This window comes from Fundulus heteroclitus, chromosome 6, assembly GCF_011125445.2.
Source record: "Fundulus heteroclitus isolate FHET01 chromosome 6, MU-UCD_Fhet_4.1, whole genome shotgun sequence".
NCBI classification, from domain to species: domain Eukaryota; kingdom Metazoa; phylum Chordata; class Actinopteri; order Cyprinodontiformes; family Fundulidae; genus Fundulus; species Fundulus heteroclitus.
In genome coordinates, this window is record NC_046366.1 from 16,424,069 (window position 1) to 16,437,381 (window position 13,313).

At 41.2% G+C, this 13,313-nt stretch overlaps 1 protein-coding gene across 2 annotated transcripts in view; it reads right to left on the reverse strand.

The window, feature by feature from the left end:
• Positions 1-456: 456 nt before the first annotated feature.
• Positions 457-13,313, reverse strand: part of gigyf2 (GRB10 interacting GYF protein 2) — a 29,525-nt gene continuing 16,668 nt past the window's right edge. For both annotated transcript variants that reach the window (XM_012851275.3, XM_021309879.2), the window contains exons 18-29: positions 13,104-13,234; positions 12,919-13,019; positions 10,887-11,024; positions 10,656-10,814; positions 10,327-10,578; positions 10,131-10,250; positions 7,410-7,643; positions 3,990-4,186; positions 3,711-3,862; positions 3,407-3,603; positions 1,334-1,475; positions 457-1,241 (exon numbers count right to left, since the gene is read on the reverse strand). In XM_012851275.3, the coding sequence (XP_012706729.2) occupies positions 1,174-1,241; positions 1,334-1,475; positions 3,407-3,603; positions 3,711-3,862; positions 3,990-4,186; positions 7,410-7,643; positions 10,131-10,250; positions 10,327-10,578; positions 10,656-10,814; positions 10,887-11,024; positions 12,919-13,019; positions 13,104-13,234 (1,891 nt within the window). In that variant the 3' untranslated portion in view covers positions 457-1,173. The remainder of the gene's footprint in view (positions 1,242-1,333; positions 1,476-3,406; positions 3,604-3,710; positions 3,863-3,989; positions 4,187-7,409; positions 7,644-10,130; positions 10,251-10,326; positions 10,579-10,655; positions 10,815-10,886; positions 11,025-12,918; positions 13,020-13,103; positions 13,235-13,313) is intronic.

Genomic DNA, 13,313 nt, shown 5'->3' on the forward strand with positions numbered 1-13,313 from the left:
CGTTCTTCAACCTTTCAAAATTCCTGCAAGAAGTTAATTTGATGTTTATGTCTGGTTAGATAATCATCATACTAGCTTGATCACAAAGGGTGCATTATGGATTCTGCAACTAGATTCAACATATTCACCCAATTCAAAACCGAGCTTTAATAACGTGATACTGAGAATAATAGATGTTTAATCATTCTTTCCCTTTTATGTTTGCAATTATGCTCCCTGACAGGAATTTATCCACCAGACACATTTCAAAGCTTTGAAATCAAGAAAAATATTTGATTCACTGAGACTAATGTGATTTCTAATAAATACCCAAGTCTACTTACGCATTGCACGTAAGCTTTTGTAGTGAGACACTTATCTCCATTTCCCTACATATTGTATGTATTGTGGCGTGTTGTGGTGATTTGTACATTTAGGATTTGGCTGAATAGTTCAGACACAGATGTGTACAGCCCACACATAAGACTGTTTTATTAATTCATACTGTAATAAAAAAGTATGATTCCAGCAGGTCCTTTTTCATATATTATAATACAGATGCAGAATTGAAAGTTTATTCTTTTAACAGCCTAGTATTTTACAAGAAATAGATAACTAGTTGGAACTTTTGAACATGTCCTTAAAACAGGACATAAGTGGGCACGAATCCTTGGGCTCTACTTTGCCGTTAATATCCACGAACAACCAGCTGAAAAAAAAACAAAGGGAGAGGGTGGGGGCAACGGGGGAAGGCGGGAGAAGTGGGGGCTTTCAATAAATAAAACAAAATAAATGAATATAGTTTATACTTTACCATGCTTTACCACCCATCTATCCACACTTCAAATAAAACCCACGAACAATAGAGGCCAAATCTGAAATCTGTTTCAGTGACTTTTTGCAGGAAGTTTTTTTTTTTCTAGATCAAATAGCTGAAACCAAAAGGAGGTCAAAATCTCTGAAGATTTTGCTGATTTGGCCTGGTAGATGTTTCCCTCACCAGTTTGCTCCAGCTACAGGTCCATTTGCAAGAGAGCAAAAACAAAACTGTAATGGAGGTGATCTATGATGGGCAAACGATAAAAAAAAATAAAAAAAAAAGAAATTGTGGAAACTTTAGGGGACTGGGGATTCGGTAGAACAGCTGCTGTTCAAACTGGATACAGTCCTTGGGATTTGCTTGGCTGTAGTCCCTTATGGGTCCTCCAAAGTCTCGATTTCTCCCATATTCAGTCTCTCAGATGATGCGTTCACAGAAAAACCTAACATTTAAGAAGGAAGACAACCTTAGTACACAGTGTAGATGAAACAAGTCATTTTATTTTTATTTAACAGATAAATGTTTAAAGCCCACCTAAAAGGCTCGGGTCTGCTCGGACCATCTTCTGCTTCTTTTTCTTCTTCCCTGAGGTGACCGTCTCAAATCGTTGCTGCTGGCCGCTCGTATGGTTGGACTGGTAGATGGCTGAAGATCCCGTCCCCCCCCACACAGAGTCCTTTAACAGAAGCAGGAAACGTACGACTAATAAAAACTGTCCATAACCCTGTAAGTGCCTTTAAAATACAGACTGAACTGTATGCTTCTGCTTAATTCAACCAGTTCCCTGAATGAAGCTGCTCTACCTCTGGCTAAACATAGTCTTGTACAGAGAACAATGTTAAATACATGAAATAATGTCATGTGTTATAGGGAAGTTACTGCTTCAGTCGTCTGCCATTCGTGAGAGAAGCACCGTGTACGATATTTGTCATATGAGTCTCACACGTTTCAGGCTGAGAGTAACAACACTTTATGGAAAAATAAAGTGAAAAATATGGCTGGAGTTTAATTTTAGTTAAGGAAGAGAGATCAAGATGTAAGAATCGTTGTTTTCATTCTCCCTCCTGTTTATAGGATTTTGCCTCCCCTCCCTATAAAATAAGGAATCTAGTAGGAAATGCAGTTTCAAACAATAAAGATAAAGTTCACTTCTCCTTTAGTTTTTACCATAAAGCTGTAAAGAACCACAACAAATCAAACATTAGTACAGCTCTACTGACATGAAAATAAAAATGCACGGCGAGGGCTCGACAGACGTGCCTTGTGATAAAAATAATAAATAAGCTCCACACACTCGACATATATCAATCGATAGACGTGTGGTGCGAAAAAAAAAAGAAGATCAATAGAAGAATGGTTTTCCTTGCTTTTTGCATTGCAGCCTATCATGTAGGTTTAATACGACAGTCATTAAATCCTCCCAGCCAATCACAAACAGATCCAGGAATGCTCCGTCACCAAGCACCGCCCCCTTCATAGGATTCAGAAAGCATGTGTTCTTTTTTCCCCCTTTTTTTTTAAGCTTACAGTTTTCGTTAAAATGTTGGTTGAATAAAAGATTGAGTTTGAATTAAATGCTTGTTTATTTAAAAACAGGGCATTAAGCAACAGCATAAAATCACCAGGTCTGCACTTAAAATAGATGTTTTGATAATTATCGATATCGAACAATATGATTTCCATTTCATCGATCTCTGTTTCACACCGAGGTGAACCCACTTATGGAGCTAATACTACCATTACCCTTTAGCTTTTCTCTAACATAGAAAGTATTCCTGGGTCAGGGCTTCTGTGTTCTTTTTGTGTCTCTGCTCTGTCTTCCCATAGCTCCAGTTAGTCGTAGCAGATGATCGTTCACACTGAGCCTGGTTCTGCTGGAGGTTTCTCCCTGTTAAAAAGGGAAGTTTTCCTCTCCACTGTCGCTACATGCATGCTCAGTATGAGGGATTGCTGCAAAGCCATGGACAACGCTGGCAACTGTCCACTTTCGCCACCTGCTCATCCAGGAGTGAATGCTTGATGCAATCTGCTCGGTTTTCTAAGTTAGCTTTTTCTAACCAACATGAATGATAAACTGATCCTGACTCAATCGTTGGATAACTAGGATCAACTGGAAAGTATGAAATTGACCTGGATTCTGTCTCCATGATTTGACTTTTTTTGTAAAGTGCGTCGAGAGAACATGTGCTGTGAATTGCTCCTATATAAACATAATAAAATCAATAAACTGAATATGGACAGCATAACAGGGATGTTTTAGTTATAATTGCCTAAACGTTTCAGCAGCCTCCACAAAGTAAAGTGCCATTTATTGCCGTCGGTCAGAAAGTAAAAAATGTTTGGGACTGAAAAATGCAACTCTGAATTCCTAAAAATTTACATTTTTTGCATGAGATTACTTTACCATAAAAAAATAAACATGCAACACCAAGTTAAACAAACACAGCTGTTTAAATGCGCTGAAAGGCGTCACCCTGAAAGGCCTGATGAGTAAACTAGTCTCATTTTGACCTGGTGGCAAGACAATTTGTCTGGAGCTTGAAGAGCAACACAAAGTAGAACCTTTGGGATCCTTTAAACAACAACTAGCACTTCAGGCTTTCTTACTTGCTGCTGCTGCTGCTTGGCTTGCTGCTGTTTCGGCAGCGCCTGCTTCTGTTGGTTAGCGTTCTGTTTGGCACGACGTTCCAGGAACTGCTTGGCAAAGTCCTTGGATTCAGGCGTGTCCCCCAAATAGGCCCTGACGTAGTCATGCACCTCATAAGGAGAGTCCACTTCCTTCAGGAAGGACGCAAACGTGGGAACTGGCAGGACGAGAGAAACGGAGCGTTATTCCTGACTCGGGCATCCAGGAAAGGGGGCGTGGTTAGGTGTGGGTGGAGCGACTTTGTCAAATGCTTAAAAGATTTACCATCCAGGTTGTTGGCTGTGTTGAGCGTGTGCAGGGTTTGCTCACACCATTGCATAAACGTGTCCTGCTGGCTCTTACTGACACCCTGGAACAACTTTAGCAGCTTCTCCTCCTCGTCGACCTTCTTACTGGTTCGCCCACTCATAGAGTTGCTTAATGCGGAAGACAAAAGCACTGAGTTAGAAGTGTGTATTACTCATAGCTCGCAGATAACAAGTCATGCTTTTTCATCACAAGCTCTGACTAAGAAAGTTTTAATTTGGCATCCTAAACAAATACCTGAGGTTGGCGTTGCCTTTGTTGTTCTTCTGAGTGTTGCCTTTTTTGGTCTGGGGAGGTTGTTGGACGGCCTCCTTCACGGCCTCGTCCCAGAAGCCCATGTTTGAGTTGTGGGTGTCGCCCCAGATACTGCTGGAGTCTGAGCCCCAGTTAGTGCCGGCGTTAACAGAGCCCCAAACCGAGTTACTCAGCGATGTCTGTGAGGAGACGCACAATGCTTTAGAGTCAAATCAAACCATTTTCACCATAAATCTCACATTGTAGTTCACATGTTCACAAAGCTGTTAGCGACTAAATGCAGCTCATGATTTACCACTACCGTATTTTTCAGACTATAAACCTCTCCGTTTGTTTTTTTGTTGTTTTTTTTATAATTTGGTCGACCCTGTAGCTTAGTCAGGTGCGACTTATATATCAATTTGAAATGGTAATTCATGTTGACCAACATGAACCAACAAGTAAACACTACTGTCTACAGCCGCAACAGGGCGCTCTGGGCTTGTGAAAACTATATGCTGCTCCTGCACCACTTAAAAATGTATTGAAACATTAACTTAAAGACAACAAACACTGAACACGTTTGTATGTTGTTTCGCTGTTCCAGTATGGATTCAGGCAGCGGAGCGTTGCGTGGTTCAGCTTGAAGGGCCCAGACCGCGACAGAACCTTGTTACTGGTCTGTCTGTGAAGCTAATAGCAGCTAGCGCTAGCTTACAGGTCTGTTGTCCGGGCGGTTTACAACCTCACTGATGCACGTGAGCTTTATGTTGCTCTGAAACATCCGTGTCATAGTGTTAGCTTAGCACATAGCACCGCTACGCTCACGGTCTAATTTCAGCCTCACTTTGAGAACTTTTAGCGTAACGAGCCGTTAGGCTGAAATACGCCGGCAAGAACTTTCCTGGTTGGAGTCGCTGGCTTGTTATGCCAATTTACCCCATTCATTCTCCCAGGTTTGTTTCATATTATTCAACCAGTTGTGGATGCAGCTGTGTAACTTAATAAGTTGGTTTTCCAGATTAAATGTCGGTTTTTGACTTGGGATTGTGAAATAAATTTCTAAATAAATGCGTATCTGGTGTGACTTACAGTCCAAAAAATATGGTACGTGAAATTGGTCTAACTGGAGCTACTCTTATTATAAATGTGCAAAGTCACCATGGGAAAAAATGTTTAAACAATATTTTATCATTGTTTTTAGGTTTTACTTCAAAATGTTAGACTTTATCATATCTTAAGACAATGTCTTAACAATACCTTCTGAGCTATGATACCAATTTGGGACAAATGATCAAAATCTGACCTAATGTTCTTGCCATGGTTCATGTAACATCCCTGTGATACATATGACCTGTGGACTACTACGTGCATTGCTAAGATGACTAAAAACGAAGCACGGAGGCTTATATATGTGCCAAATGATAATACTAATAATAATTATAATCAGTTCTGCCTAACCAATACTGATAAAACCCTAGGTTTTAACAAGCTACATTCATACTCAACCCACAGGGAACACTTTCGTGCACCACAACTCTAGAAAATGTGGACGTGGCGAACGTCCTTTTTAATTTTACAACTTCATCTGAAGCGCATGCCATTCATTGGAGTTCTTCTTTTAAACAATGGAAGATCAAATCTGATAAAAGATAAAAATCTGTATTTTGCTCTTCGCAGTAAAAAAAAAAAAAAAAAAAGTAGCTATTGAGGGAGTGGTTCACTAACATAAAGCTCACACATATAAAGTCAGACTTTATAAGTGTGAGCTTCTATATATTTTTGGAAATCTAAGTAACACTTTAACATTAAGCCAGTTAAACTTCAGAAATACTGATCTGGTGGGTTCAGTGGTAGAGGTTGTTAGTCAGTGTCGACTGTTCTGGTGTAAATAAAAGCAACAACAAGGGCACTAAAGGAACAACAATGAGACAGGAAGGGTGTTGCAGGAGGAAGGCAACAGCATTTTCCCTCCTCCTCTTCATGCTGGGGTGAACGTTATGCTGCCTGCAACATTATTCACTATGATCGCTTTGGTGGTGGGTCAATGTTGGTCTGGGGAGGCAGAGACCTGCGCAGGATAAACGACGGCACCCTGAATGCCTTTTAGACTTATTGTTAGACCCGTCTCTGCTGCGGCGGCTGCTCCTCCTGCTGCATGATAATGCCCGCTCTAATGTGGTGAGAGTAGGCAGGCAGTTCCTGGAGGATTAAGGAATTGATACCGTTGACTGATTTCCACGCTCCCCTGACCTAAACAAAATCAAACATCTCTGTGACGTCTTGAGAGAGAGAGAGATATAATCTGATCAATGACGAGCCTTCTGATGCAGCAGGTTTTATTCCGAATTAATTTATTTACGTGCAGAGTTGTCATATTTCCCTAAAGAAAAACAAAAAAAAAACCCCAAAGAAGAAGTCTGTGCTGAGACAAACAAACACGGAAGTGCTCCGTTTCTTCTGAGCAACCCAGAACGGACCCGCGGCTGGTACCAAGACAGGGTGCTTGCTCTTTTTCCAAATCAAAATTCCAGACTTTTTCCAGACTTTTTTAAAACTGATATTTTTTTTCCCCAAGACCTTAACTTTATGTACTTGTATACTTGTGTGCCTACTTCCTAGGTTGAGATTGTACAAACTGTTTATTAGAAATGTTAATTTTTATAGGCTAGTATTCAATGAACAAATGCATTATTCACAGTAAATTATGCTTTCACTGATGAAAACGTTTCAAAACATGAAAATCACAAGTACATGAATTTCACATCAAACAAGTGTTTGATTCCATTAGGCTAATACAGTACGTGACCAGTTAGTAAAATTATAGTTTTATTGCCTACCTTCCTATTTCTCATTTCACAATGCCTTTGAGCATACTGTAAAATTCTACCATACATTTTTTTCCCATACTTTATTAAGACTTTCACACAAAATTCAAGACTTTTCAAGGTCTGGAAAACAGTGTTTCAAAATTCCATACTTATTAAGACTTTCAAGACTTGCGCAAGCACCCTGCAAGAACAGTTTACAGCCATCATGGCGCTCGATAATTTGGCGCTCTTAAGGTTTCTAATAAGAAGGTGGTGTCGCCAACAGACCAGTTTTTGCTTCCCCAAACATAGCCTCTAGTCAGTGACGGAGCAAACACACGATGTTGACATAGGGCCAACGTGTGCAGCCAGGGCGCTTTGCCCCGATCTGAATGACACGATCAGAACAAATGTTTAGACGGACGCTGCTCGGATTAAGGATCGGCATAAACCACCGCTCTCATTCGGACCATATCCAGACTGCCGTGTTTGTGTGATGCATTTTTATCCAGACTGGCCCCTTATTTCATTACTTATGTCCACATAAACACATAGAGAGACAGAGTGTTTTAGCGTTCTGGTAAACAATAACATAATCAGCCGTGTTACATACAGTTCTGTTCTGAGGTCGGGTCTGTTGGGTGACAGTTGGATGTTGTTGGTGTGTCTGCTCCTTCCGCTGCTTCATATGCTGGGCCTCCTCCCGCTGAATCTCCAGCAAGGACTTGGTAATAACGGGCTGTTTGGCCATGTTCCCCCAGCCAGACAGCTTGGCCTGCGACAGCTGAGCTTGCTGCAGCGCCTGCTGTTGCTGCTGCTTGAGGAGCTCTTGCTGCTGACGTCGCTGCTGAGAGGGTGAGAAGACCACAAGGGTGTTTTTTTTTTATGAAGGATGGGTCACACGTGAAATAATTATATAACTGGAGAAACTGAAACGATGTTCTGCCGTGACAAATGGTCTAGATCAGGGGTGTCAAACTCATTTTGGTTTAGGGGCCGCATTCAGCTTAATCTGATCTCAAGAGGGCCACACGAGTAAACTCATTGCAAGATTAAATAGAACTAATAAAAGTGGACTTGTTGTTGATTTTTATATTAAATGAATTTCACTTTTACACAATATGCTATGATAACCTCAGCGTTTTTAAGAAAAGTATGTGCAACTACAACAATACTTTTACTCAGTTAAACATTTACTTGTGCATTATGCATAAGAACTGATCACAGTGATTATACAATGTTGAAAAACATTTATTCACATTTTTTGGAACTTAAAAACACTGTCCTGCATGACAAAATACATCAAACAGATAAAAATTAAGAAATGATTTAAAATAAATTTTCCGCATCTGAAGCTCAGTGCTACCATCTGCTGATTAAAACACAGCGCATGTTTTTTTCTATAATTGTTTTATCATTCTCTTCCTTTTATCTCCTTTCTTTCACCTTTCTTTTTTTATCCTTGTTCTTCCTCTCCTACTTTCCCATTGTAGTGTCCAAATCATTTGAGATATTCCCCGCATGAATCATAATAAAACTATTCACATTCATAAATCAAGCGGAGCACTATGGCAAAAGCAGTACTGCTCCACTTGTGAAAGTCAAATCTGATGAGCTCTTTTTGCCATTCAGACAACAATTCTTATTGCCAATGTTTTTTTTTTTTTTTGTTAAATAATGATAATGCATTTAACCAGAGGGCTGGACTAAATTGTCCGGCGGGCCGGAACCGGCAGAGGGTTAGCACTTCACTCACACTGGCTGAACTAACTTCTCTACTCACAGACTCAGTCAGGCTTGTTCTTATCAAATAAACTTTCATTACACCCACATTCTACAAAAGTGCTAAATGACAAAAGGCATCAGTCGCTACATTGTCGCCATCTTTTCCTTAAAGGCGTACAGGACTGGGAGAATGGATGTTTGCATGTTCTGTTCAGCTTGCGTGAACCCGGCCGTAAAACTACATTGAGATCTAAGCTTGTCCTGGAGGTATCTGCATCCATTTAGTGAAACGTTCAAAAACACAAAGAAACAAAACGCAAAAATGCAAAAGCAGTTTGCAAATTCTTTTAAAACGGACACAATGATTCTTCTCTTCAGCTCCTCGTATGTTCTGCTGCAACTTTTGCAGCAAAATGAAGACCCTAAATCCACTGAGATAAACATACACACAGGTTATAGTTGCCACTTTATCACTGCATGCGACATGAAGAAGAACTGCGGCAAACGTTGTCCAATTATTAATTAATTATAATTGCCATTAGCTGGAAAGACTGCTCATTATTTGGGTTCTACGAACCCCAGGCAGACAAATATAACTTTTACTTATTAATCCCAAGCCGTAGTGTTGTTTCAACATTCAGCAACATTATTGGATTCCTTCCTACTATTGTGCTGCCCTGATGTTCAGAAGAAGTCTCTGCTGAGGCCAGACTAGAACAGCTTGTAGTTTTTATTGCATATTTCTTCTGTGGGATTTGTTTTGCCGTGTGGCGGTGACGTTGATACAACGCCGGATAACGGTGGTCTGTTAAAATGAAGCAGAGAGGCAACGTCAGCAGCTTGGACCCTTCACTGCAAAAACAGAACTAAAAATAAGTAAAATGTTCTTAAAATTAGTGTATCTGTCCTTGATTTGAGCAGGTAAATAAGATGATCTGCCAATGGAATAAGATTTTTGCACTTAAAATAGGAACAACTCATCCCCATCATCTTATTTCAAGTGCAGTATATCTAATTATCTTATTTAATGGGTCAAAATACTCATTCCATTGGCAGATAATCTTATTTACCTGCTCAAATCTAGGACAAAAAACATAAACTTTAAGAACATTTTACTTATTTTTAGATCAGTTTTTGCAGTGTTGTATCACAGCGTCAAAAGAATATCGGCAGATATCAGCCGTAACACAAACCCTGCCTCTTAACATCCAATTTTGGTGCTCCATATGGACTTTAAGATTTTAAGAAAACCTGCAGGAGCCCTGATAAAACTATGTAATCAGTAAAAGAGTCCAAAATAAGCAATGCTCTTTGACAAAAAAATAAAAAGAAAGAAAAATCAGCCATAACAGAAATATTAATACTGGATGTGGATATGGAGCCAAAGCTCTATATCACTGCATCCCTAATAATCATTTTAATCATATTTTAAGCTTGTGGACTTCCTGAGTTTCGTTACACTCAGCTGCCAATCAGTAATCTCTCTATGAAAACCAAAACCAAAACACAACGGTGCGTTTTGGAGAACATAAGCTAAAGGTGACAAATTCCTTTCATATTAAATATAATGTAGAAAGTGATGAGAAGAGCTACACATTACGGTTCTCACCTCCTCGCGCGCTTGTCGTTCTCTTTCCTCCTCTAGTTTCTGGATCTCGGCCAAAGACAAGGCATTCTGTGTGTGGTTGTGATTGGCTGACTGCTGTCCCCACTTAGATGACGATGGAAGCTGCAGACCAGGAGAAGTCTTAACTCCGAGTCCATTTTATTCTGTTTAAAACCCTCTGGTGGTTATGAGTCCTCACCTTCATCTGTGCAAGCTGCTGCTGTTGCTGCTGCTGCTGCTGGAGTCTTCTGAGGGCCTCCTGCTGCTGCTGCCTCTGCCTCTGCAGCTCCTGCTGTCTTTGGGCCTCCTGCTCCCTTCGTTTTTGCTCCTCCTGCTGCTGTGCAAGAGCCGCTGCAGCTGCGGCAGCGGCCGCCTCCTCCTCCAGTCGCCTCTTCTCCTCCTCGCGTCTCCTCAACGCCTCCAGTTCCTCCTGCTTTCTACGCTCCTCTTCCTGATGAAGAAGAGCTAGCTCTATTTATCTGAGCATTTTATGGAAATAAATACACAGACGATTTATTTTTGTTTCACCTGTTTGCGAAGGAACTCTTCCCGTTTCTTTTTCTCCTCCTCTTCCCTCCGCCTTTCCTCCAATCTTCGAAGAGCTTCCTCCTGCGCCTTCCTCTCCTCCTCCTCCTTTTGCCTGCGTTGTGCCTCCTCTTGTTCCCTTTGCAGCCTCAGCGCCTCCTCCTAAAGATGCAACACGGAGTCAGGGCCACTAAAACAACGGCAAGCTAAACCGACAGCGTTCAGTTGCTCGACCTGTTTCTGCCGAGCCAGCTCCTCTTCTTCCAGCCGTTTCCTTTCCTCCTCCTGTCGAGCCCTGAGCGCCTCTTCCAACCGTTTCCGTTCTTCTTCCTCCCGTTTTGCCCTCAACTCTGCCTCCCGTCTTTCCAGCTCCTGTTAGCAGATCAAATTAGAAGTTCACCTCATATAATTCACCTGAACTTAAACATCTTTGTAACCGGAGTCCGTTCTAAATTATGATTTGATCATATCCAAGGTTGCAGGCACGATTGTTCCAGGTTTTCCTGACACCTATATTTCCACTGAAGAGATGTATACAGTATGGCCACATTTCTTTATCCGTGCTTTTATTGATCGTATGTTTAGCTCCAGAAATCGCATGTGCACTGGCCATTTTGATGGTTAAAAACAATGTGGTGTTGGTAGATGGGATGGCTGGTCTGGCCACAGAATTCACATCATGGATTGATAAACTGAGGTAAAAAGGTGCATTTTCTCAGGTTTCTATCTCCAACAGAAGGTCAACATGTAACCCTGAGACATACAGAGATTCCCTCCAATTGCAGTGGCTGAAATGTCACCGACTCTCTTGGCCATGAGCCACAGATCCAAAGCAGATCCATCTCCCTTGATGATGTGTTTGACGGTGGCTCATGAGTGACTGCATGGGTCTCCAGTAAGCCAAAAAAAGGCACCGTGAATAGGGCTGGACAATAATTCAGTAACAATATATATCGATCGATAGACGTATACCGATGATAGAAAAAAAAAGCTTCAATAAAAAGTTCAATAGAATAACAGTTTTCCTTCCTTTTGCATTCTAGCCATGGAGGTTTAATATTACCGTCGTTACATCCTCCCAACCAATCAGACGCAGACCCAGGAACCAAGCTCCGCCCCTTTAAGAGTTCGAAGAGCACGCGTTCTTTTTCTTTTATAAAAACTTGCCGCTTTGGTAAAAAGTTGGTTGAATAAAGGTTGAGTTTGAATTCAGTATAAAACAGCCAGGGCTGCACTTAAAATGTGTGTTTTGAATTTTTGTGATAATTATCGATAAATGTAATTCTATTCTATCGATATGCCTTTTTTTCTGTATCGTCCAACCCTAACCGTAAACCCCAGCATGGAGAGAACCCGCACCGTCATGGATTTGGAGCGCCAGGCTCCCCTACTTCACATGTGCTTTTTTAAGAGCGTGGCTTAGCTAGGAGACTCAACAGTAGCTGCGTTTCCATCCAATTCGCATGAGAATTTTAAGACTTTTAAAATATCGCAAAAAAGAAAATGCGCCTCAGACGTGATTCCATTTACTGGTTTGTAGCGAATTAACCAATAGATGCACATCGTATCGTGGTCATACGCTGATGTTGGCTGTAATAAACAGGAAGTAGATGTTGCTAACTGGCACGGACCACAGATCAGTGATGAAGCAAGGCTTTAATGAATGTGCTGAATATTATTATTTAACCGATGAGACGACAAAACGCTCACATCTCTTTGTCGCTCCACACGTACCCGTTGTTGCTTCCAGGCGTGTTTTCGAGCGTTATGGGAATATCCGGCAGCAGAAACATCTGATCAGTCACGTGAGGTGAACGTTCGCTACGTCACAACTGATTCCACAAACGTGCTTCCATCTCCTCTTTAGCGCATTTACTTGTTTTTTGAAAGTCAAAAACCCCCTCCAGCTGAGCGTAAAAACTATTACTTCGAATTTGAACCTTTTCTAATGCAATACTTCAAAATACACATTAAAGAACGTTGATGGAAACGCAACTAGTCAGTCACCCATTATTCTTGATAATAATAATATTAATAATAAAAAAAAAATCAGTTCAATCCATCAAACATCTAGAAAACCCCTTTTGGAATATGTTGCCTAAAGAAGCCGACTAAACTGTGCTCTGTATGATAGGGACTACTACTTCATGTTAAAAACCAGGGCATCTTGGGGGGGAAAAATACTGGCTGGTCTAAATTAAACACCAAGGAATCTTCAAATGCCAGAGAGACCAAGTAAAGTTTTGTAAGGTTAGGTGACGCTTACCTTTGCAGACCTCGCCTTCTCAAACTGTTGCATCTGCTCAATAGTCGGCGCTTGTGCCACTGAGTCTATAGGCAAATCCCACACGCTGCTGCCTTCCCATGCTGTGTAAGCAATGAAATACCATTTATAGCCGAGCTGTTGTGCCAAACAGCGAACTTTGCTGAAGACGAAAGACAGAAACTCACTGCTTGCGGGAGCTTGTTGGAGGTTTGGTGTGCAGGAAGCCTGAGACGACGGATTCTGCATTTCCCACACAGAACTGGAGTCGGGCACCGATAGCGATCGGGTCACAGGAGGTAGAAGGCTCTCAGAAGCACTACGAGAACAGACAAAGAAAAACGAAATTAGTACAACGCTTCACTGAAAACGCTGCCAGACGCAGCACCACGTGTCAA